At 38.9% G+C, this 22,878-nt stretch overlaps 1 protein-coding gene across 1 annotated transcript in view; it reads left to right on the top strand.

Moving 5' to 3' along the window:
• The window catches only part of kiaa1109 (KIAA1109 ortholog), a 131,825-nt gene that overhangs the window by 76,437 nt on the left and 32,510 nt on the right, over positions 1-22,878 (top strand). Inside the window, exons 38-57 of the mRNA XM_042336373.1 lie at positions 138-349; positions 1,176-1,327; positions 3,076-3,226; positions 4,027-4,179; positions 5,295-5,532; positions 6,234-6,379; positions 7,368-7,587; positions 8,033-8,191; positions 10,139-10,311; positions 11,821-11,990; positions 12,332-13,041; positions 14,484-14,735; positions 15,416-15,509; positions 18,228-18,278; positions 19,011-19,217; positions 20,094-20,335; positions 20,681-20,925; positions 21,032-21,137; positions 21,829-21,926; positions 22,615-22,809. Coding sequence (XP_042192307.1) covers positions 138-349; positions 1,176-1,327; positions 3,076-3,226; positions 4,027-4,179; positions 5,295-5,532; positions 6,234-6,379; positions 7,368-7,587; positions 8,033-8,191; positions 10,139-10,311; positions 11,821-11,990; positions 12,332-13,041; positions 14,484-14,735; positions 15,416-15,509; positions 18,228-18,278; positions 19,011-19,217; positions 20,094-20,335; positions 20,681-20,925; positions 21,032-21,137; positions 21,829-21,926; positions 22,615-22,809 — 3,974 coding nt within the window. The remainder of the gene's footprint in view (positions 1-137; positions 350-1,175; positions 1,328-3,075; positions 3,227-4,026; positions 4,180-5,294; positions 5,533-6,233; positions 6,380-7,367; positions 7,588-8,032; positions 8,192-10,138; positions 10,312-11,820; positions 11,991-12,331; positions 13,042-14,483; positions 14,736-15,415; positions 15,510-18,227; positions 18,279-19,010; positions 19,218-20,093; positions 20,336-20,680; positions 20,926-21,031; positions 21,138-21,828; positions 21,927-22,614; positions 22,810-22,878) is intronic.

Consider the following 22,878-nt stretch of genomic DNA (forward strand, 5'->3'; position numbering starts at 1 on the left):
GATGAGTTAGCATCTTCAGAGGTGGCAGCTGGAAAGAAAAATAAAAGTTCACATGCAAACTGACTTTAATGAAGAATTTAAAATATACTTGAATACAAACAGTTTTGTCTCTTGTCTCATTTTGTCTGAATTGTTAGGGGGAAGACAGTCGGGGGCTGTTCTGTACAATGTGTTTGGGATCCTTGGAAAATACAATCCTACAGAGAAAAATGGGTTGCTAAAGTCTGGAGATTCCACTGGTTCTCCAACTGGCAGTGGTTATAGCACTGATGCTTCAGAAGCTTATCTCCCCCATGATGGAAGAAGTCCATCATCAGATGTCAATGCCAATTCAGAGTCAGATGATCAGGTGAGAAGTTAATATCTCTAGATGCATTGCGAATGTTTAAAGTCATTGGAGTGTACAGTATTAACGTACCTGTCAATTGGTCAAATGGTCTTTGCCAATACAACAGCAACAACAACTTGCACGTATATAGCGCTCTCCGCACAGGGTAAGGCCTCAGAGCGCTTAACAGTGGCGGAGTCTGATGCTGCACCGGGGGAGGGAGGAGGTGACCATAAGCACGGTCGAAGAGGAAGGTTTTCAGTCATGATCTAAGAGGGGAAGGAGGGGGCAAGGCGGAGGGATTGGGGGAGAGAGTTCCAAAGCTAATGTTATGTTCGCCTGCAAAATAGTAAATACACTTTACCATGAACCCTGTGAAGCACGGTGTCAAAGCTGACAACCCAGTGCAGTGTAGGAGCTCTGCATCATTGTCCAAGCTTCCGTCCTTTGGATGAGATGTCTGCCTGGTGGGGTGAACATTAAAGATCCCATGACGCTATTCGAAAAGAGCACAGAGTTTCTCCCGGTATCCCGGCCAGCAATTCACACATAAAACTGGTCAATCACTTTCTGGCTGTGGGACATTTCTACGTGCAGATTGGCCACAAATACACAGGTCTACAGGTCACCATAAAATCCTGTGAAGAGTTTTGCCATGTCTTAATGATATAATCAACTATATTAAGTGTAAGGATTATTATTAATATCAAACTTATTTGTCTGAAGCATTTTCACTTCCGCATCCAATTATTTTTAAAAATATGATTTGTGGAGAAATGAATTGAAGTATTTAAACGCTGTTTATCGGTATTACTTTATTGTGCTTTCTTACTAATTTCTTGGATAGGACGAAGGTGTTGAATCAGATGATCTTAAGAAGGATCTTCCCCTCATGCCACCTCCCCCAGATTCCAGCAGTATGAAGCTTACTATCAGTGAAATCTGGTTCAGCTTTGCAGCTCCGACTAATTTGCATTCCCCTACTGAGATTTATTCCAGGTAATGTTATTAAAGTTTACGTACAGTATTTTTTTCATAACTGGAGGTCATGACTTTATTACTTATTTACAGCCCTTCAGGGATTCTTCCAAAGGTCCAATATTTATAATCAGCTGTTTTAAAAGGCATTTGTGCACTATGACCACTATGCTGTTTGAATATAAATCCAGATGCCATGGTACTGAAATACCCTTGGAAAAGGTTAAGGCATTTTTAAAAATGAATTTAGAAATCTGTTTGCCAGCAATATATTGCCATTTTGTCATTCAATAGTTCATTCAATAGTCATTTATTCAATATATTTAGAAAAGTCCAATGGAACTTAAAAATAAGTTCAATATTACATATCAACAAATTAAAATAAAATTGTAAATGTATGTGATGTAAAATGAGATTAAAAGTGAGGAGCATAATATTATACTCAAAACTGAGGATTATTTTGTATTTTTAAGTAATTTGAATTTTGATGTTGTGTTTGTATAACTCATATGAGAGTAATTTTATCACAAAATCATAAACCAATTGTATATTACTAGATACTTGTATATTTTCCTTATCAATATTTGCATGGAATTAGCTCTTTGGTTAATTAATACGGTATTTATTTCCCTGATACTGCCATCCCAATGTTACTGTTGCTGAACTCATTTTGATTTTGCCGTAAGGGAATTCAGCAGTTAATTTCAGTTTCAAGTCTGACTGAACATTTAATAGGTGCTTCTAGCAGTGATTATTGATTCTTTCCTTTAGATTAAATAGTTGTTAAATAAGCAAAGCAATAATACTGAAGTAGCTTTAAGCATATCATATCATAAAATAGAATAATTTGAATTAAAGCATGTTGCATAATTTCTTTTGAAGTATTACTGTTACGAACAACATTTTTTCCTTTGTTCGATTATCCTTCCTGGGTGGAAGGTTAAGCTGGAACCTCTTGGAGCTGAACTGGCTCCAGTGTGACGCGCCAGTCAATCCTCTGCGGTGGTTTTGATAGTCCGGTTCCTGACCTAGGCAGGTCTTCAATATTCCAGAGCACTGCTGATGACAGCCCAGAGAGCCTGGCTCATCAGCAGGAATTGGGACAGGCGGTCAGTCATTAGGGGTAGGAACTCTTCCCACCCTGCAAGCCAAAGTCCTAACAGGTACGGTACTAACTGGACAAGCAGCAGGAAGCTTGCCAGTCAGTGCTTTCTGACTGACAAGCTTTGTGGCTTAAGCTGATCAAGCTCAAGCACTACTACAATGCTTACACTGGTTATTGATTCTTTCCTTTTGATTAAATAGTTGTTAAATAAGCAATTCAATGCACTGAAGTAGCTTTACATTTACGTACATTGGGTCCCCAAGCCTTCACTCTTGCCAGCCTGCACCGAATACTCTCTTGAATTAGGTAAACTGGATGTGTCCCTCTGGGGAGAGAATACTCATTCCATTCCAGTCACAAGACAAACCCATGTGTGGGTGGTATACATATGCTTGTTTGTCAGATCTCCCAGAGTGCCATTAACTCTCCTGGAGTACCTTAAACTCACTCCCTCTCTCCCCTCTTTCAAAGTACATCTCAAAACATACCCCTTTACCTACTCTTTCAGTCATCTTTCCTCTTCACACCCTCCTCAGCTCCCACCCTCAGTTTGGGTGCCCATCCAGCCCTGTGAGTGTACTCTGGGACATGCTCCAAACATAAAAGGTATTTTCTCAATGTAAATTGCATTTATGACTTTTTTTTAATAAAATCTGTTTTTCAGGCAACTGAACCTTCTAAGCACCGCCACTCCGGCTATTAGTGCATGGCTTATTCCTATTGATCAAATGAAATCCTCTTTGAATAAATTGGAAATGGAAAGAACCCTCCGTGTGTGTGCTGTGATGGGCTGCATCATGACAGAGGCTCTAGAGGTAAACATTAAGAGCTTCCTTATTCAGTCAGTAAATCCGCTTGCTTCATTTACCTCCTCCATATCTTACTATAGAAAAGAACAGGAGAATGGGGAGAACGGGCAGAATGGTAGGGAGGCTATGGTCAGATTAAGAATATTAATTGACAATAATCCTAATCCACGTTACTAACGGAGAGAATTTTATAAACAATACCACTTTAAGCCATGTTGAGTAGAGGCATCAGTCTTTTTGTGCTATGTAAAGGTTTACTCCTCTTAAGTGTTCATCCTTTTCACTGTTGCCTACTCCAAGCACAAAGCTTTACAACCTGGTTTAAATAACAGCATCCTTGCATTCTGGTTCAGAAGGTTGTTGGGTTCCCGACGTGGACCTTGAAGCAACTTTCTAACTCAAGAGGAGAAGGTATTACCAACTGCGTCAGGCTGACACCTTAAAGGCCTGACAGAGGAAGATCAAAGGGTGGCAAAGTTATTTGGTAAAACCTAAAATGGCAAAACAGAATCTTTAAAATATATTACAGAAATAAAGGTCAGCTGGAAGCGTCAAGGTCTTGGCATAGTGGTTGTACTACTGAGGAGATAGCCTGGGTCTGGACATCCATTGAGGCTTGTGAGATTGTCACAACTTGTAGCTTGCGATAATGATAATAATGCTTGCGATCTTTTCTTTTCAAATCATCAACTGTCTGCCATTATTTGTAGGGTTTTGGAAAAAAAATTGAATGCCAAATAAAATAATCAATACTTGCTTTTTTTGTAGTGACCTTTACTCACATTTTTAAAAAATATTTCTTTCAGAGAAAAAATGTACATTTTCTATTGAAGAGCAAGTATAACAGAGTTACCAAATTGGCCCGGTATCTGCAGGAAAACCCCTCTTGTTTGCTGTGCAATATACTTCAGCGATATTTGCACCAGGCAGACTATGCTGTTATTGAGGATGCCACTATGGTAAGCATTCACCAGCATTTAATGGAAATGAATCCGTTTCACAATTTTGCTACGTGAAATATTTTTGCTTACACTTTTAAACTATTAAACCTGTAAATATGTTTGTCAGTATATTATGGTATTTTAAAATTCAGGCCCAAGTGTAACTGGCACTTGGGAGGAAAAATGAGACAGGAACTCAAAACCAAAACATTTAGTGGTGTAAGAAGTTCTAGTAATCCTTGATTTGATATAGCGCTTTTCACGTCTTCGAGACGTCTCAAAGCGCTTCACAGAATACACTGTAAAGTGAATTTACTGTGTATTTTTGGGCAAAACGCGGCAGAAATTGCGCGCAGCAGCGTCCCACAAACAGTCGTGGATTGAAGTGACCAATTTTTTTTTCTTGAGGGATTATTATCAGGTCTGTGGAGTAGGGAAACTTGCCCAAGGGTTTGCCATAGTTGTTTGAAATGCAGAACAAAGTTTGCTACAGGCACAATTTAGAGAGCTTGAATAATCCGTTTAAAAGCCTTAAGCAAATTTATTTAATTTAATGGAGATTAATTTGTCACATCTTTCTTACATTACTGATTATGTGTTGATGTTCAGTATGGTAAAAGATTAATACACAAATTTGTGCGAGATCAAGTATAAAGATTATACCAAATTTGTAAGGGTTCCTGCAGTTTGAAAATGTTTCAAGGCAGATGAATACATTATTATATGTGATAGTGTGTTTCTTATGAAAATGATCCTCGTCCCATGATCTTCCCTATTGCTATCTTAAAGTTGACTTTAGCCATACTTACATGAACCTAATCAAATTTTATACCAATATTTTTTGTGTCTGAAAATATTATTCTAGGTTTCCTTTCTCTAACCAAATGAACATCTTATATTCCTCTTTAAGGTCCCTTAGATATATCTCTTCAAGATATGAGCACTGTCTTATCTGATCACTAAATGCAAAATCCATAACCAGATAAAAATAACAATAATTCTTACATGTGATACAGCGCCTTATCATGGCCTCGAAACGCCTCAAAGCGTTTCACAGAATGTACTGTAAAGTGAATTAACTGTATATTTTTGTGGGCGAAACACGCGCTTAATAAATATTTTACTTCTTGCAGAACAATGGGCTTCCTGCGCTTGTCACACTAAAGAAAGGTTTGGTGGCATTGGCCAGGCAGTGGATGAAGATCATTGTGGTCACTCCAGCTTTCAAAGGAGTCGGTTTACTCCGACCAGCACATTTGCCAAAGCTCCCGTCAGCATTACAACGTGCCCGAGAAGCTCGTGGTCTGGACAACGGAGGAGCCGTGCAAAGTGATACAAGTGCGGATGGAGCAGAGTTTGAATTTGATGCAGGTAATAGATCTTTTTTTTTCTTTTCCTTCTGCAACATATCTAACGGTCAAGGAATTCGCAATGGAAAATTGCCATTTCAGAAACAAATTAGTCTTTTTCTTAAAGAGAGCTTGTAAACCTATAATAATAATAATAATAATCCTTGCATTTGATATAGTGCTTTATCACTTCTTCGAGACATCTCAAAGCGCTTCACAGAATATACTGTAAAGTGAATTAACTGCATATTTTGTGGGAGAAACGCAGCAGACAAATGTGCACAGCAGTGTCCCACAAACAGTCGTGGATTGAGTGACCAAATTATTTATTTTTTTTGGAGAGGTTATTACACCGGAAGAGTGATTTGCCAATCCTACTTACTGCGAGGTGAACAGAGGCATGTGGAGTAAAGAAACTTGTCCAACGTTTCATCCTGCTTTTGTTTGTAACCCTAAACCCAATAAGAAATTAAAACTTACTTAAGACTTGTGACTAGAAAGGGAAGTGTCTCCAGGGAGCAAGGGCTCCAGTGACCTGTTGCTCACCTGGAGGTGAGATAGTTAATATAATTAATGAGTCCATGTGCACTGTGGAAATTAGCTCTTTGTTCCCGACGCGCTGGGTTTTACAGAAGCTTTTATCATTTGCTGTTGACACATGTCCTGGAGCTGAAGCTTTCCAGCTGAGCTGTATCTCCTGATGGTGCTTGTGCTTTGACGCAGCTACAGTTAGTGAACATACCATGCTGTTGGAAAGCAGTCGTCCCCCAGCAGGTGGAATCTCTTCAGGACCAGTGACCGGCTCTGACATTATACGGAAGTTATCCAAAACAAACGCCCACACCAACGATTCCACTGTGAAAATAAGAGTAAGTGCGAATCACTCCAATAAAGTTATTTTAATGCGGGAATCTTAATTGTGGGTACGACAGCAGGAAAAATTGAATCAAATAGAATCATAGGATCTTTAATGTCCATCTGATAAATTGCAGTTTTCTTTTTTTAAAAAAAATCATCTGACGGGGATGTGAAAATGCTCGAGATAGATAAAGTTTAAAGTATTAATGATCGTTGAATTTGATGTAGAGCTTTATTATGTCATTGAGATGTCTCAAAGCACAATACAGGATTGTCTGCTAAGATGTTTTAGCAGACACAGCAGCCAATTTGCATAAGGCAATGTCCCACAAACAGTCGTGAAGTGAATGACCAATTTTGTCTAGGGATTTGCTGGACTGCGAGAAAGTCCCTTTTCTTTTCGATCAGTGTCAAAGGATCTTTAACGTCCATCTGAAACAGACAGGTGAGGTGGGCCCTTGGTTTAATGTCTCATCTGAAGGATGGCACCTCCCAACAATGCAGCACTCCCCCCAACACTACACTGCAGTGTTGGCCTACACTGAGCTCAAGCTCCAGATCTGGGCTTAAACCCACGACCTTCTGACTTGGAGGTGAGAGTGTTGACTGATGCAGGTTGACCCGTCAATGTGCAGGTCAGCAGCTGGAGTGCCCAATAGCACTGTGTAAGGTACTGCTCTTGAAATGTGCATTGTGTGACTGCTGCAAGGATAGAAAAATCAGGATCTGTGTAGGGGTGGGTGGGAGGCAGGAAAAGGAGAGAATTGGTAAAGAGTCACAGAAGGGTCAGGAGTATTTTTGCAAACCATTTTCCTTGGGAATCCCTCAATTAACAACCCGGTACATTCCTACAGCATCAAAAATAATGTTATTTTCAAGATTCAATGAAGAAATGCTATTTATTTTGGAGAAAAGCAACAAAGTTCTACTTTGAGGAGCAAAAAATAAGGAATTTGTTATATTAAGTTGAAACTATTTTTTGTCAATTTTGCCTTTCAGGGGGTCCATCCCTATCAGTCTCTCAGCTACACCAGTGGCGATACCGTCGCAGATTCACCAGCCCATGTCAGTCGTGCAGGAATGCCAATGAGAGACAGCCCGAGAAAGGAAAGTCTGTTGAGCTACCTCACTGGGAGCTTCCCAAGTCTTCACAATCTGCTAGAAGGAACGCCCCAACGGGGAGCAGCAGTAGTTAAAAGCAGTTCACTCACGCGAACAGGTGCATCTCACATTTGCTGATAGAAATCTTTCAATGTAAATTACAGTTTGATATGCCTGCTGTTCAGGCAGAGTAAGCACAAAAATATGTTTTCTTCCAGCCCCGTCCCCCACTTACAACCCTTGCTCTTGCTTTTCTCTGGTGATGCGCAACTAAAACTGATTCAGTAACCCAGTGATTAACATAACCCTGATTGCTGTGGTGCAATTACAACCTTACATGACTTGCTGTATTTTTCTAAAAGAAAAGGAAGCCGGAAAGAGGAAGATATCATCTTAGCTATTCAAGGAAGAGACTTAATGGTGAATGACATTGTTGGCTGAGTGGGAAAGGAGCCCACAGAAACTTAATGTATAGGGCATTCATTGTTCTGGTGGAAGCTACATGCTGACCTGGCACAGTGGGTCAAACTCGCAATATTTTATTGTTGGTTTTGCACGTACAGGAAATGCTGTAGCCACAGAGATGCTATCGGAGCACCCTCTGCTGTCTGAGCCATCATCAGTCAGTTTTTATAACTGGATGTCAAATGCTGTGAGCAACCGGGGAAGTATCACTCAGGAATCCCCTGTCATCAGATCTGGACACAACAGCCTCCAACCAGGTAAATGGAAGAAGCTGCAGTAACCATGAGCAGATGTCATTTGTCATGGGCAGTAAATTGAATGGCACAGATTGAATTTTCTTAATGACTGAGTAGGGATGGGATTGATCGGGATAAGTCTAGGCAGCCCCGGGTAAAGATTCCATGAAAAATGATGGTTCCTTTGCAGCCAGGATTAGAAGAGCATTATTTGTGGAAACAATTGACTAGAATTGGACAGTGGAGATGGGTTGATATTCTAGAGTTTCACGTGGATACCCTTAGGATTCTTTCAGAAATTATGTAAAAAAAAATTGTCTTCCAGAGATTAAGGAAGTGAAGCTCACGAAAGGATAGGTTGTACATAGGCTGTGGAAGGAGTGTTTAATAAGATGGAAGAATGATATGNTTTTTTTTCCCATTTCATATTTTTTCATGTTCTGAATAAAGATCTCACCATGAATTCTTTCAATCCCTTTATTGCCTGAATTTCTTTTTTTAAAGCCGGACTACAATATTCCAATACAATCGATTGTCTACAAAATTGTCCATAGTTCCATATATTAATAAGTAGATGCCTGTATTATTGCTGAAATGTTTAAATTGTAAAAGTTGTCCATAATTCAGTGATCCTCAGTGGTTTGACGTACAATGTAAAATTAGGTATGATGTAACTTAAGACACACAAGGCCAGAATTTATATTTCAACTTGCTGATTGATCGTCGAAGGGTCTTGAATACAGAGAAATCTGATTTCTCTGAACTCGCCCATTTCTTCCAAAAAGTTACTTACAACCTACTCTCTGTATTCAGTTTATGCTCCTAAAATGTATTATAACTCTAATATAAACTGTTTTTATTTGTTACAATGAACTTTTCAGTGGGGTCTAATATGTGGTCTCTTTCTTTCTCTGCTTCCCACTCGGTTTCCCCCGCACTGTTTTCATATCCTGCTAACCAGCAGCTGAAAGTCACAACCCCTCATGTGCAGGGATCGCTGTACATCAGGGCTTCTCTACATTTAAACCACAAGTTAGACTCAATTATAACCTACAGTATTTGGTTTAAAAAATAGTCTTAGAAATCAACTTTTGACATGTTGCTTTTCCCACCCTCTTCCTCTCCTGATGTCACAGATATTTGCTGAAGTACAGGACCATATGCACCAGTATTTATCTCTGTATTTTGTCCCTTTTTCAGTTTTAAGCATCGGTTGGCTATTCAACTGATGGGTTCATTACAATTGATGTCAATCTTGCTCTCATGCTGTAAGCACTTATAGAAAGGGTCACATCATAGCAGTAACAGTAATCGTTTCTTTTGGTATTGTCTGGGGATGTTTCAAAGCGCTTCACAGGATTTACTCTAATGTGTGGGACTGTGTAACTCTGCAAAGAATGGCCAGTCTTCTTAAGGCACTGTGAATTACATCACCCACTGAGCTCTTGAGAGAATCGGGCTTTGACATTTTGAAATGCCACTTATGTTCTCTTTTTAAAGTTCAAGGCGCAATCCATTTTTTCAATTCAAAACTCGAGCAAATGTCAATTGGCGAGGATCTACGAAACATTCCAAGTAACGTGTTCAGATATCATTCCAGTGCCACATGTGCAAATTAAATTGTGTCAGTGTTCCATAACATTTTACTTTGGGACATTTATCTGCTGGTGCTTTCAAAGTATCCGTATTTCGCCTCACATCATTTACAAACTTATTTTCTGTTAAATTTCAATCTCTGATGGTTTTAAATCACCAGGAATGTACAGACTAGAGATTATTTCTACTTTTATAATATTCAGTGTAAATTTCTCCTCTTTCTGAGTTTTCAAATGGTTCATGAATGAGTGACATTAAAAGGGAGAATTCTACCTTTATTCATGCAGACGCGAGGATGTGAAATAATATTGCCTGTTTTATTAAGATAAATTTTTCTGTACAATGGAATAATTTTTTTTTCATTTTGCACAGGTTTAACCTATAATCTGCCTACAATACCATCTGCTTCTGACTTTAATACAGTACTATCTAGCGACCAGAACACACTGGATGGCACGCAGTCTCAGAACAGTACCAGCCAAGATGACATTGCGGCTTTTGAGAGGAATCAGGGGCCGCCTGCTGTTCAGCTGGCTGACGCACAGGTAATACGAGACTGTGTTTTGACTCATAAACATGTTATAAACACATTTATGCTGGGTACGGGTTGCAGAACCAATGGTAAGAAGAGCGTTACCCGTTTGAATGAAATGGCACTCATGACACTGCGTCGTTCATTTTATAGAAATATTAGCTCCAGGCTGTCTTCTGCACGTTGCCCATAATCCTGATGGCCTAACGAGTCAGATGTTACTTCTCTCGCTTCTAAAATCTGCACTGAACTGGATGTGGAGGATTGACAGTGTTACCTGATTGCCAGGCAACTTTCTTCTCCCGCTGTTCGCCAGCTACTTTTATTTTGCTTCCTGTTTCCACTCTTGCTCCAAAAGTGTGAAACGTAATGACATTCAGTGATTGGCACTGTTCGTTTAGGGATCTGGAGAGAGTTCCAGCTGCCTGCAGGACCCAGAGCTCTGTCTGTCTGTCTGTCTGTCTGTCTGCTCACTCGCCTGCCTGTCACAGCAACTTAACGAAAGTGGGGTTTGCTTTAAGCCCTCAGAGATGCTTCTATAGATTTTTAAAAACTAAAGGGATTAAGGGATATGGGGATAGGCGGGTAAATGGAATTAGGTTAGAAGATCAGCCATGATCTTAGTAAATGGCGGGACACAGGCTCGAGGGGCTGAATGGCGTACTCCTGCTCTTATTTCTTATGTTCCCCCCCATGAGGGGTGCTATAGAAATGCAAGTTGTTGCTGCTTCTTAAAGGGACGGCAGGGCTCCTGTTGCAATTAACATGATAAAATCAACCAGGTACAAGTCGTAATAATAATCCTTGCATTTGATATCGTGCCTTATCACGTCTCTTGAGATGTCTCAAAGCGCTTCACAGGATATACTGTAAAGTGAATTGATTGTATATTTGTGGGCGAAACACGGCAGCCAATTGCACATAACAGCGTTCCACAAACAGTCGTAGATTGAGTGACCAATTTTTTAAAAAAAATTGAAAGAATTATTACCCCCAGAAAAGCGATCCGCCAATTGACTAACAACTGGGTTCCTACTTAACGCCGGGTAAACTGAGGCGTGTGGAGTAAGGAAACTTGCCCAAGGTTTTGCCCTGCCGGGAATCAAACCCAGGTCTCTCGCTTGTGAGGCGAGCGCTCTAACCACTGAGCTACAGGACTCCACGAGTAGCAAAGCATATGCCACTTGTGTAAAATTTTAATTAAATTAAATTAATGTACTGGTTTATATCCCACCAACATCTGGCAGTTTATATTCAGCAAACCAATTGTATTACGCTTCGTACACCTAAAAGGTTCACCATAACAGTCGTCTTGAGTCATGGTGAATATGGTTTCAATGTCGTACTACTGCACGCCTTCAAAGAGACCCAGAATGCTATTTATCATTGATAATTTTCTCAGTTACTATAAATTGTTGTAAATGCAGTGTATCTATCTGATTCTGATAAGATTTTTAAAAAAATTTTAAAAAAATTATTGGTGGGACCAAAATTTAACTGTTTCCATAAAAAAAATCCACAGGTTGTCTTCAAGCCTTTGCTGAATCATATTGGAATACAGTCACAAGATGTCGTACCACTGACTTATGGCATGTATTTTGGGGAACATTTGTCATTCTCTGGAAGTCTGGACTGCCTAAGGTCAGATATTGTTGACTCGGACACAAAAGAAAGCAAGACCTGGAGAACAAGGTACTTAATATAAGCTAAGCCTTTAAACTAAGGGTGTTTGGTTTTGGTTGTGAATGGATGGGACCAGTTGTGGGCCGAAAGCAGGTGTGATCCACAGAAGATATTTTTTATTGCCAATGTTGCAAATATTTTGATCTTGCGCACATCAAGCAAAAATATTTATAGATATACTATATTGTGAACAGTCCTTCACATGTCTATCTCCTATAAATGTCGATTTGTACGAAATTTTAATCATTTAGTACGTGATTAATAACCCACTATGATGGCAACTTTTTTGCGTCTCCTTGAAAGTGCATTGAAAGTGCGTGTTGAATCTTTATCATTCTTTGTCATTTCAGGCAAGGCCCAATAATAAGCATTCCACCTCTCGACTTCAAACCAGCACTAATGTTCAACACCTTCTGCATAAATGCTGTTGTGATGGACAGATCAACTTGCAATCAAAACTCAAACAATGCACTTTCTTTCCACGACCTGAGCAGGCGTCACCACAACACTTTCCATGTTAATTTCACAATTTCCTGCCAGTCAATCAGCCAGCACGTGGACATGGCTCTTGTTCGCCTCATTCACCAATTCAGCACCATGGTTGATGACATCAAGGCCACTCAGACGGACATTAAGCTCAGTAGGTATACAGCTGGGTCTGCCTCTCCCACCCCGACCTTTAAATCACGTAAGCATCGGGATTTCCGGTCATCGGATTTCAGTCGTAGTTCTCGAGGCAGCCTTAACGGAGGCTACAGAGGAAATAGCACAAAAACAAACAAAAAACTGGGAAATGACAACAACAAAAGAGAACTGCGCAACAAAAGCGCATCCACTCGGACAGAGAGAAGGACATCCAAGGTCTCCAGGAAAGGTTCAAAGGACGCAGATCATGTAACTATTCACATGGATGACTCTGACTCGATCACTGTGTCGGAGCAAAGTGAACCTTCTGCAGAGTGCTGGCAGAATATGTACAAACTCCTTAACTTCTACTCACTGATATCAGATCCCACTGGAATTCTGGAAAAATCTTCCCGTGATGCACTAAGTCCCACAGGTGAGAGTCATTCTGTTGTCCTTGAGTTCTCAATAGAGGAAAACAGATTTTGATGTGATTATACTGTGTTTATGGATAGAGCACGTGATAGTGGTTTGCCTCGCTACCGTACGAGCAATATATCTTGAGCCTGAGACAACACTAATCACTCTTGATGCTACCACCTCCAGGAGCATTGCAGTTTGCACCTGGGAATCTTAAATAAGAGCAGTACAGACTGGACTCATTTCCCCTTCTCTACTCGAATGCTCAAACAGTTCATTAGGCAATTTACTGTGTGGCCAATTTAATAATGCTAAAGTATAAAAACCTGAATTTGGTTCATGTTATGCCTTTGTCCCCAAAGCACACATAGGCACAATGTCAAACTCGGGTGTGTCAATTTCTCCTGATGTGCTAGCCCACAATCCTCTGATTAACAATTGGTCGTTCACTTGGTTGCTGTTTGTGGGATTATTGCCTGTTGCGTTTACTTACAAAAAATCAGTTTCAAAAACATCAAATGCAAAGATTACTGTTATTAAAAGGCTTTCCATTGTATTAACCTCTTGTACCCCACTCCTCTCCTATTCTTAGTTAGGATCAGATATAAAGGACGGAACTATAAATCCAGCCATGCTGCTTTGATATCCATTGCTGGGTTTACAGAGCCTTAACTGGCCATTTTTTAATCATCCTGCCCTGAATCCATATTCATTTATTTGTTCCTGAATACAAGATCGGTTGATTCCTGTTCAAACACGTGAATGTTATTATTTGTGAGCTGCACTATAGGTAGCAGCATTTTCCGTAAGGAAACTCTAATGGAGAGCTTATTCATTACATTTTAACATGATTCCCCCTCACTTGTATTCTCAACCTGTAGCTTCTTGGCCCTCTTAAGGGTAAAGGATATCTACATTAACTTTTGATTCTGTTCATTATTGTAATGAATTCTGTTCATTATTGTAAATACTTAGAACATTTCTTTCATAGATGTTTTTTTTTACAAAGAATTTAGCTTCGTTAGTGATCCGAACTTTAGAATTGGTCTTATTGTCCTTTTCTGAGTTCCTTGTGCTGCCTGTAGTACTTCTAAGTAGAGTAAGCATATATGGGTGCAGTACGTACATTGAGCATAGGTTATTTTTCTGACCAGGAAAATAAAAGTCTGTCATTTTTATACAATTCTACCCCTTTTATTGAGGTTTTACCTGTCATATATTTATCACAAGTAAATCTTCATATTCCTGGAAGTGCGAGGTTGTCTTAACTACTTTCACTTGGTGATAGTCCTGGACTCCTGGACACCAGTGCAGTACTGAAAACTTGTAATATTGCAGTCTTAATTACAGTGTTTTTTTCTCCATTTTTTACAATGGAAAATAATTCATAATTTGTTGTATGACTATAAATCTACAGTGTTTAGTGTTTGGATTCTAATGAAATTACTGTATCTATAGAAATGTGTAACAGAAGCCCTACAGAACCTGCTTGCAGAGTCATTTTTGAAAATGAACAGGACAGCTCAAGCCCAAACAAACTATCCCGAAAGCGAAGCTTGGTCAATACTGAACCCCAGCATGTTACCCTCATAGTCTTCGGGGTTGGTATGGTCAACCGTACACACCTGGAGGCAGACATTGGTGGCTTAACAATGGAGGCAGAGCTTAAGAAGATTCATGGAAGTTTTACTGTGAAGGAGAAAATGAAAGGTAACGGGAACAAAACTGAGTAACTGAGACACGAACCAGGATTAGATTCTACCAGAAATTAACATAGTTTTATTAAGTGGGGGCAAAATGCAAAGTGTTTGAAAAGTAAACACAAGCAAAGGAATACAAGCCAATGTTTGGTTTATAAGAATCTTAAAATGAAGGTCTTCAAATCTTCTTTCAAATTCGCAACACGCTGACATGTTCCTTTAGTTAAAATGTTATTGAATAATTCTGTGAGTATTTTGCCATTTTCGGGGATTTATTATCAGGCTGTGATCTGCAGGAGATTTGTATCAAATTCATATTAGGTGCCAATAAAGAATGTTAGCAGATACTTTGCAACTTACCAGGAAATGTTAAATGCACCAATTGTTTGTTGTGACACTGTTTGCATAGTAATAAACGTAATGCATAATCTACAAAACGCCCCAGGTGTGGAACTCAGAGACGCACCTTTCCCCCCCTCCCAATCGCGACTGACGCCTTGGGAGAGAGAGCGTGGAATTCACCCCTCTTCTGTGAACCTAACATAGAAAAACACTATTAAACAAAAAAAGGAATACAGCAAATGTTATCCCCACCAGCGGCTTCTAATTATTCCTGCAATTTTTTTATCTGTTTTGTGAGATTTTAATTTGTTTCGCGGCTGACGGTCTCCCTATTTGTGTTTACTTCAGACGTTTTGCACCAAAAGATGACTGAGACGTGTGCAACTGCTCACATAGGCGGTGTCAACATAGTACTGCTGGAGGGCATAACGCCAAACATACAGTGAGTAAAGAGTGAAGTTACTGTAGAACAATTCTGACGATACACACTTTTGAAAACAAAAGAAGTTCACTGAATTGTCACATTTATTCTCTGATCCTTTTGCTGATCCATTATGTTTCCGGTTGTATATTTTGCTGGTTATCACTGAGCTCCACCCAGACTATTGTTTTTAAATACTGAAATGGAGAAAGGGTACCTGTTGTTTTAGGTGTATCTACAGAGCGACCTTCTTTTAATACAGTTCGGTGGGTCCCCTGTCTCAGGCCCTGCGCAAGAATGAAGAGTGGGAAAATGTCTACCTTTTTGGGGACATCAGATCATGCTGACATCACTTCCTGTGCAGGTGCACCCCATCTTCCCATGCTCCAACGTGGCTGAGTTCTGGATCATTGGGATGATGTTTCCTGTGCGCAGCTGACATCACTTCCTTAACGAAGTGACATCAGCGTCATGTCCTGTAGGCGCAGTGTGTGCAGGAAATGCATCGACGATGATCTGCTGATCCTGATCCGGGCCTTTTCTTTAACACGTGGGAAACGGCTGCATGTCCACAGTCCACCTTACTCGTAGGTGAACCTGACTTACAAGGGGTCCCTAGTAATGGGTTTGCCCTGTATTAATTAACAGGATTAACGACTGATTATGCAGTTTTGTTTGAAAAATGTAATCATTTCGTAGTTTTGACTGTTTCCTAAAGTTTCCATGTAATTATGTCCTGGATATTTATTTTCTGGTTTTTTGCTCGGATTGGTTTGTTTCTTGAATTTCTTTCTCCAAACGATTGGTTTTCATTGCTTTCCTCTTCGAATGTTTTTTTTCGTTGTTAGGTTCAGTGCTAAGGTGCTTTTTTAAGATTTGTTTTTGATTGCTTGATTGATAAGGGATTATTGGCTTGAAAAAGTCTCTGTGTGGTTAAAATTGAACTTAGCTTTTTTTTTAAATATAAGGGTTATTATTTTCGCACTTTATGCAGCAAGAAGTAAATAAATAATAATTTATTAAAGTAATTAGTTGCAGCAGACTCTGATTCTAATTCCATTGGCTCCTAATCCCATCGCGGTGGGATTCAGGAGAGTTTTCTACACGTTATTATGCACGTCACTGCGAGATGCTCTGAAGTGAAAGTGATCTGAAGTGACAGGCCTTACTATGGGAATGTCTGAGTCCTTAAGTGATCATTTATTTTGTACTTTATCATATTTTTAATCTTTTTTTACAGGTTTATTCTGTCTTTCATTTAAAGCTGATTTTGTATTTGTTTCCCAGTGATTTACTCCTTACGTGGGTTGACTCGACGATATACATAGTTCACTGTGTATTTTTGCTTGATTTCCTTTTATTATCATGTTAAAATTTCTGCACTTTTAATTGTTGTCAACTTTTCTGACCCATTTACTGTTACGTCTTTCCATGGGGTATTATTTCTGTTCTCTCATTCTGTTTTGTTTTACTATTACTTATGTTTTCTCATTATTATTTGAAAAATTCAAAAATGTTTGTGCATCTCATAAGTCTGGAGCACTTTCTGTTGTGGCATTCCTAAATATGAATCTAAGTCTAGGGAAGTACTGTACTTTATGTTCAAAGTAACGTTCCTTGGCATTGGGAACATGGTTTACTTGTACGTATGAAATCCAGAAATCCAGAAACACTTTGAACAGAAAGATGGTGCTCAGCTACAATGGGAGAGATAATTATTATTAATAATAAGCTTGCATTTGATATGGCGCCTTATCACGTCGTTGAGACGTCTCAAAGCGCTTAATAGAATATACTGTAAAGTGAATTGACTGTATTTTGTGGGTGAAATAAATAATATTTCTTAATGTGTGCTCCATTGTGGCCAGGATTTACTAAGGAACTCAATAATAGATGCTACAACACATTACGTAGGAGGGTTAGGGAGCTCAGATAGACCCATACACCACGCCTCTCTGGTCTGAGTGAATACTTTCAAAGTGTTGCTTTGATTCCTCTGCAATTTAGCAAATGTAGAAACACAGTTGAAATATTGTAGTACCACAGCACTCTCTCTCAGAAATGTTTAAATATCTGTAATTCTGAGATGTGAGAACAAAATTGGGTCATAATGATTTCTCGCACATCAATGGGATTAAAAAAAAATGTTCAAACAGACACAGAACTAAATAGTGAAACTTTGTATATCTAATATGTTGTGGTGGTCCATGTTCTATTGCTTGTTACAGCCGTTTAGTTTAGATGCATTGTATTCATTATAATTGTATTATAAATTGTTTTGCGTCTTGTTTTTTTTTAAAAAAACTCTTCTATTCATTATACCTTTTGAGTTACTCCTACTTACAAACAGAATCAGTCGGTGCACAAAAGATCAGTACATTATGGATGCCTATGCGCTAACTCTCATTGTTTTATAAATTTTTACAGTTATCCTTTTATGGTTAATGTGGTAACCCTTAGTGTGTGTCGTCTTGTAGTCAAATTATTGACCAGTTTGTATAACTGAACAAAGTATTGTTTTCTGCATGTTCTACCCAGTTAATGGCAAAGCGTTTCTATTTAAATTGGGCACTTGTATTGTTGAGACATTCATAGATGTTCTGGAGCGCGAGACGAGAAAAGTACAAATCTGCATACTAAGGGTTTCACTCTTTTATACTGAAGATATCTGCATGAATGTCTATACTTCATTTGCTCTCTTTTTATTTTTCTTGCTTTCTCTACTATCATCTTGCATAGGCTGGAGGATTTTCCTACTTCACCTACAAGTACAGTCAAACAAGAATTTCTGTATGTCAAATTACCATGATTTCAGGCTTGCATTTTTAATTTTGTGGAAACACTAACAGGGCTCCATATGACATTAGTTCAGTGTTGCACTGTAATATTACATTTAAATCAATTTGGGGGGATATGGGGCAGATATTATATTTTTAATTCCTTCCGTAGCGTCAATATTAGATCAATATTGCACTTTTTTAAAAATTGGAATATTGTGATCATTCTTTTGAATCTACAAGTATTAAAAGTAATAATTACCAAGTCAGTGAATTCTAAATACATCTGAACACTTAAGTGATATCATAGAAGAGACTTGTCTGTAACTGCGAGTCTGTGTGATGACTGAAACGCCAACCTGTATGTCGCTGCATTTATTTTGCATATTTTTGCACTGCTTGTAAACAGAGTAGCACTAACCTCTGTTTTGAGCTTGCAGTTAACTAAACTGTGAGTTACAGCTATTAAAAGCATGATGTATTGCGAATGACCAAGTTGTAAATCAAAATGTTGTCAACTGCATGCCAAGTAAAGCCTGAATTGTGTTGTTAAATGTACTTTAATTGTGTTCAAAATCTAAGGTTAAATTAGTTCCATACCCTCTTCATATCTTTGACCGTAATGACTAGTTGCACACAAATCATTGTCTGTATAAATTGCTATGAATGCATTATACGTATAAAATCCCAGCTGTCCTGAAACGCTTAAGATCCATCTTCTAATCATTTGTATTTTCCTTTCCAGGACCGTGGTTAAATGCAGCATTGCCAAATCTCAGGCTCTTTATAGTGCCCAACGAGGGCTAAAGACCAACAACACAATGGTGATAAAAGTAGGAACCATTAGCATTAATATTCCACAGCATCCTGCTACACTGCACAGCATGATGGTTCGAAGCTCTCACCAGCTCTCTAAGCAGATTTCAGATCTCATTCGTCAGCCATCGACAATGTAAATATTCCTTTAAAACCATCTAAACGTACGGTGCAGTATAATATTAATATCTGAGGTAATTATGGGAAATAATGAAATCTCCAAAATTGTTCACTTGCGAGAGAAACCTTTTATAATTACGTAAGGTGCATATTGAGGTAATTCTGTGTTTTTAAGACAACAATTTAGACATGTGAGAATTTCTGAATCTCCCCAAATATTGTTTTAACATGTTCTAAGGTAAAATTAGCCCATTAGAAGGTAACTTGCCAGACACAAAAGACCGAATGGCTTTCTATGCTGTAATTTCTGTTTGTAGAGAACAAAGTCTGACTGCTACATTAACTATATGCGTGATGTAGATTTTAAGCAGTCGGATTAGAGCTTCTGAAAACAAGGAAAAAGAAAATGCTTATGTAATATCAAAGATCACTTTCTCCAGCTTGGAAAGATTAGTTTTTGAGTGATGGAGTGCATGTAACAGAACTGATGTTGATTGTGTGGGATGTCACCCTGTGTGAGGGGTGCTGTATAAATGCAAGTTGGTGTTGTTGTGTGCAGTTTGAGGTGATGGTGTGGTACACTCATTTAAACTTCTCAAGCTAAACAAAACCAAAACTATCGAAATATGTGATTTTAATCAGCAAGTACCTTGAAGACTATGATATTTTGGACGCATTATTTTTGTTCAGATCCAATTATTAGCCACAATAGAAGTAAGATTTTCCAAGTTTTTTTTAAAATTGTTTCCAGGTGCTAATAAAAGATATATTTGAGAAACTATTTTATTGCAACACCGAATTATTTCAAAGGTAACTTTTCAGCAGTTAAATTCAAAAATATTTTTCAGAGCTCTTTTAGATGAGGGTCATACTTTATTTTCTTTAATTAAAGGAGTGGGCGATTATCAAAAGAGGATCTTTCCACTCCCCTTCCTCCTGACAAGCCTCTTCCAAGTGTCAACCAGACACCAGTGGAGACAAATGAATTTCCTCAGCTTCCCGAAGGATTGGAGAAAAAACCAATTGTACTGAAATTCAGTGCCTTGTTGGATGGAATCACCATTGGGGCTGCATTACTGCCATCTCTGAAAGCAGAATACAAAATGGGTCGGATGAAAAGCCATGGCATGACGGGTAAGAATCACTTGCACTGAAACCACTTGTGCACTTCTGAAGTACGCATCAACACACCAAGTTGCTAACTGTAGCCCCGCTGAAGGGTTAATATTAGACTTGTTTAGGAAAGATTTTTTTCAGATAAGTTGCAAATGAATGAAAACCCGATATTTACAACAAAACAAGTATCTTGCATGTCACACTCTTAACTGTAGATTACATATTGTTATGGTGTTACTTTGTTTGTAGGTTCTAAAGAGCCTAGTAATTAATCTGCATTTTAAGTAAGAATCCAAACATTTTTTAAATCAGAATTTTGAAAGAGATTTGCCCTCAATAAATATGTGTTCTTTCTGTCATTAGGAGCACAAACCCGGTTCACATTTGAGCTGCCCAATCACAGATTGCGCTTCACATCCAAAGTCACACCTATTGATATGGCCACTTTGCCACCGTCAGCCAGCCTCAACCTCCCGCAGGTCACCATGTCCGGAGAATACATCATGGAGGAACATGAGAGTTACCCAGAGCAACCATGGAGCACAGATGAGTTCCCTTTGAAACAAGGCAGCTATCTGCAGGGAAACTATTTGCGCTGTGTGGCTGAGGTATAATTCATGCTAGAAAGTGCCTTTAACAATAGATTACCAAGTTGCACACAAATTGTGTGGAGACATCTTTCTTTAACTATCGACATTCGTTGCTTGTTTCTAGATTGGATCCTTTGAACATAACTTAACAACAGATCTTCTGAATCAGCTAGTGTTTGTACAAAAAGTCTTCATGAAGGAGGTCAATGAAGTCATTCAGAAAGTCTCAGGTACTGATTAAATTTGCAAATGAATCCAATTAAATTTTAGAATGGCATTTCTTCCTTTTGAACACTTGACCAACAAAAGGGAGTTCTGGAAGCTGCAACATGTCTTCATTGTGAACGCTAATAATAATAATATTAATCCTTGCATTTGATGTAACGCTTTAGATCGTCCAACGTCTTCAAGTGCTTCACAGGATAGACTGTAAAGTGTATTGACTGTATTTTGTGGGCGAGATGGTGTTATCACCAGTTCATACTGAGGACAACTTTATTGCAGCCTTCAAGGGAAACTTAACCTATACCAAGAGACACTGCTCTTTTCTCCACTCTCCAGAGTGAAAAGTATTAACAACTCAAAAACTTGATCTACACCAAACTATGAAAGCTCCCGAATGCCTCAGTAATTTGAGGATCAAAGGATGGATTTAAAACCTTAATTAAAAGCTTAACGGAGTCCACGAAAACATTATCTAAGCTCTCTGGACTACTGACTCCTCATCTGGATACCTAAAAGAGCCGAACAGCTTGTCTTGCATACAAGTGGCAGAGCAGAGATGTTTGTCTGGGTTGAGTTTCTTTACATGCCAAACATGAACTGCCTTTGATGCTATTTCTCAGCATTGGTAACTTTAGCCAGTTATGATGGAAATGTGGATCTATAATGACAATCTTTAATTGCTTCTTTTATGTGCAGGAGGTGAGCAGCCAATCCCACTGTGGAATGAACATGATATTTTGTTGGATGGAGAGAAGCCAAAAATTCTGCTCTACGCTTTGAGTCTGAAGTTTAAGGTAACAACTTTCAAATGCTATTTACTTACTTTTCAAAGTAGCACATCTTTGTGTAAATATTTATAAATCGGTTGTATTTGTTGGCCAAATCTGATGGGATGATGTAAATACAGTAGAGCCCTGTTATATATAATGTGGTAGCTAAACCTACTTCAAGCTCCATCTCAAGACCTTTCTCTTTGACCGTGCTTTTGGTTCCCTTGTTCCCCCATCACTCCTGAATCCAACCTCCAGCTCGGGTGCAAAGCCTCGACTGTCCAGTACCTTGGGACATCCTTCCAACATGAAAGGTGCTGTTTAAATGCAATTTGTTGTTGTTGAGTCAATAAGTTCCCAACAGCTCCGGAACAGGGCGCAATCACTAGTCAGTGTTTCTGTATACACTGCGCATGTGTACAGAAAGACAACTGGCTTTATCCATGCTTCAAAATATGGCTGGCATGAAAAAAACCAAAGTGACTTCCAAGTCATCAGGTTGTTGCTGCTGTTATTGCATTTAGATTTGTATGCTTCACGCTGCGGTTAAAGTGATCAGTTTTTGACAGCTTTCATACCACTGAAACACTTGCTCTTGTGAGTACTTAAAATTCTACTGGATTCTAGTGATGCAATCAATTTTGTACTTTGTTTATTGTAAATTTCTAATTCAAGTTGTCACAAAGATTTACGGTGTAAATTTCCTATACAGGGCATACAGGTTACAGCAACTACCCCTTCTATGAGAGCAGTAAGATTGGAGACTGGACTTATTGAGCTGGAGCTTTCAAATCGCATCCAAACCAAGACCCAACCTGGTGCAGCCCGGAATAGCAACTATCTGAAATTGTTCGGTAAATGTCAAGTTGATTTAAACTTGGCGTTGGGACAGATTGTCAAGCATCAGGTATGCATTTATCACCTGTAAAATACCAACTGCACAGCATGCATAACTTTTAGTTCTGTTTTGAAGCTA

Source organism: Callorhinchus milii, unplaced genomic scaffold (genome assembly GCF_018977255.1).
Source record: "Callorhinchus milii isolate IMCB2004 unplaced genomic scaffold, IMCB_Cmil_1.0 Scaffold1, whole genome shotgun sequence".
Lineage (NCBI taxonomy): Eukaryota > Metazoa > Chordata > Chondrichthyes > Chimaeriformes > Callorhinchidae > Callorhinchus > Callorhinchus milii.